The sequence below is a fragment of the Sphaeroforma arctica genome, assembly GCF_001186125.1.
Source record: "Sphaeroforma arctica JP610 unplaced genomic scaffold supercont1.534, whole genome shotgun sequence".
Taxonomy (NCBI): domain Eukaryota; class Ichthyosporea; order Ichthyophonida; genus Sphaeroforma; species Sphaeroforma arctica.
This window is the reverse complement of record NW_014040024.1, coordinates 334-2,968: the sequence shown is the minus strand read 5'-3', so window position 1 is coordinate 2,968 and position 2,635 is coordinate 334. Positions and strand designations below refer to the sequence as shown.

The following is a 2,635-nucleotide window of genomic DNA, read 5'->3' as shown; positions in this document are numbered from 1 at the left end:
GACAGGAAAGATTCTATGTACCCGTTTAACAGCACTCTATTCACTTATGCTCAAACATGTAATCACAATACTATTGTACGCAGACACACTATACGTATACAATAATACACTATCGCCCGCCAATAGGCGTACATATATGCCCATACATCATGGGAACTTCGCAACTAACCGTCCTCCATGTTTGGTCACTACACACTTGCCCCGATCATATATTTACCACAGCCTTCGTCAGTACACCAAACTATGTCCCTATACAGTTATTCATTTAATATACACTTATCCAATTGATATATATTCTAAACCTCGCACTTGGAATTTGAAAATCAAACTATCACTCCTCTATATTTGTCCACTATACACTGTTCCCATCAACATACCTCCCATAGACTATACGCCAAAGCGTCAAACCATTCGCTGACTCCTTCTCCCGTGGTGAGACTTAGAACGTCGTCCTGCTCGTGCAATAGCGCAATCTCATTGGCCGCTGCCTTGCCCTGGCTTTTGGACCGACCTATGTTATGATACACGTAATATGAAACATTCAACAAATGTACTGTTCACTTGAGCTACAAGTATTATAGGATATACAATAGTATACTATACACTTATGGTGTTATAGTAGCCTAATGCCTTTCAATAGCCTCCCCCCTACCCGGCTTCCTTTGACCAGGATTTGCAAATAACTGACACCAAGTTTTTAATGTGACCACTATGCGAATAGCTCATCAGACATGTGTGTGCATACACACAGTGTGTACAAGGAACAATGAAACAACGTAGGTACCTGCAGTGATCGTTCGCATACGACACCAACGCAGCTTTACACAAATCAAACATTCATATATATATATATATATATATATATATATATATATGTGTGTGTGTGTGTGTGTGTGTGTGTGTGTGTGTGTAACAAGAGGACATATCAGAGCAGACCTACTTAACTGACACAAGTGCAAGGTGACGCTCATCGCTACGCAAGTGCAGATAACTCTCGATACTACACATAGCGAAGTTACATCAGACTCACCACTATCCGCTTTTGTCTCGGAAACAGAGCGTTTCTCTGCGTCGTACTTCGGCCCTTTAGTGCACACGAACGTAACCATGGGCGGGAACTTGGCCGCTGTGGATTATTAAAGAGGAGAACGCAGGCGACGTATGAGTCTTGCGCGGTGTGCGCGTAGTGCATGAACACGATCCCAATACATGTGTGGATGAATAGTCACACATCATATGACAGAGTTATGGTACCACACAGATCACCACGGGTAAGAACGGTGGATGTGGACAATTAAAGAGGTGTATGTAAGTAAAGATCTGCGCAACGCAAAGGAATGCAGCGCAAGCAGCGACGCATACGGCCGGAAGGTATGTGGGGTGCATGCATACGTATCCATGGAGACGCGCAAGCAAATGGACCCCAGCACAGAACCTGCAATAGTGGACAATTAAGCAGGAAAGGATAGGCAACACAGGGCTGGTACAACAGCTGTGTGCCGAGTGCCGCACTTCGTATGATTTTGCATTGTGCCGAAGTTGGGGGGTTCCTATTGGCAATGTACATGTATTGTGTAAATTGGCAGATGTAAAATGGGCAGATGTAAAATAGGCAGATGTGTACCCATAGGTGCTCGATGCACATGCAAGAGGTTCATATAGCACAGTATATGAACTATATATACATGCAATACGTTCATATAACACTTTATATGAACTATATATACATGCAGCACGTTCACATGACACTGTATATGAACTATATATACATGCAACACGTTCATATAACACTGTATATGAACCATATATACATACAACACGTTCATATAACACTGTAAATGAACTATATATACATGCAAGACATTCATGTAACACTGTATATGAACTATATATACATACAACACGTTCATATAGCACTGTATATGAACTATATATACATGCAACACATTCATATAACACTGTATATGAACTATATATACATGCAACACGTTCACATAACACTGTATATGAACTATATATACATGCAACACGTTCATATAACACTGTATATGAACTATATATACATGCAACACGTTCATATAGCACTTTATATGAACTATATATACATAAAACACGTTTATATAACCCTGTATATGAATTTTTTTTACAATGCACACAACACTGTATGTGCAATACACAATACCAATCCTCGCAAGTAAAATTGGTAGATTTAGTAAAATCGGTAGAACTATTAAAATTCGTTGAAGTAGTAGAAGCAGTAGAAGTAGTAAAAATAGTAAAAGTAGTAGAATTATTCGAATTATTCGAATTAGTACAGTTCGAGACACACACCAGTTGCCGCAGATGGGGCCTGTGTATCGATATCATCGGGTTTCTCCATAGTGACCAAGCCTGCAGAGGTAGATAAATGTTGATATGAAGACATATACAAAAACGTATACGTATATATTACAACTATACAGAGGTACAGGTTGATATGAATACGTATATAAAACGTATATATATATATTACGACTATACGAAGGTCAATTTTGATATGAATACATATATAATAACGAACATGTACATATTCGATGTTCATTTGCATGCACAGAGATCAAGTCAAGTGTTCGATTCTGTACAGTATAAAACACCA

The 2,635-nt window shown here is 39.1% G+C and overlaps 1 protein-coding gene across 1 annotated transcript in view; it reads right to left on the bottom strand.

The window, feature by feature from the left end:
- The window catches only part of SARC_07035 (hypothetical protein), a 5,242-nt gene extending 2,850 nt beyond the window's left edge, over positions 1-2,392 (bottom strand). The window contains exons 1-3 of the mRNA XM_014299026.1: positions 2,332-2,392; positions 1,031-1,126; positions 378-511 (exon numbers count right to left, since the gene is read on the bottom strand). Coding sequence (XP_014154501.1) covers positions 378-511; positions 1,031-1,126; positions 2,332-2,380 — 279 coding nt within the window. The 5' untranslated portion in view covers positions 2,381-2,392. The remainder of the gene's footprint in view (positions 1-377; positions 512-1,030; positions 1,127-2,331) is intronic.
- Between the last annotated feature and the right edge of the window lie 243 nt (positions 2,393-2,635).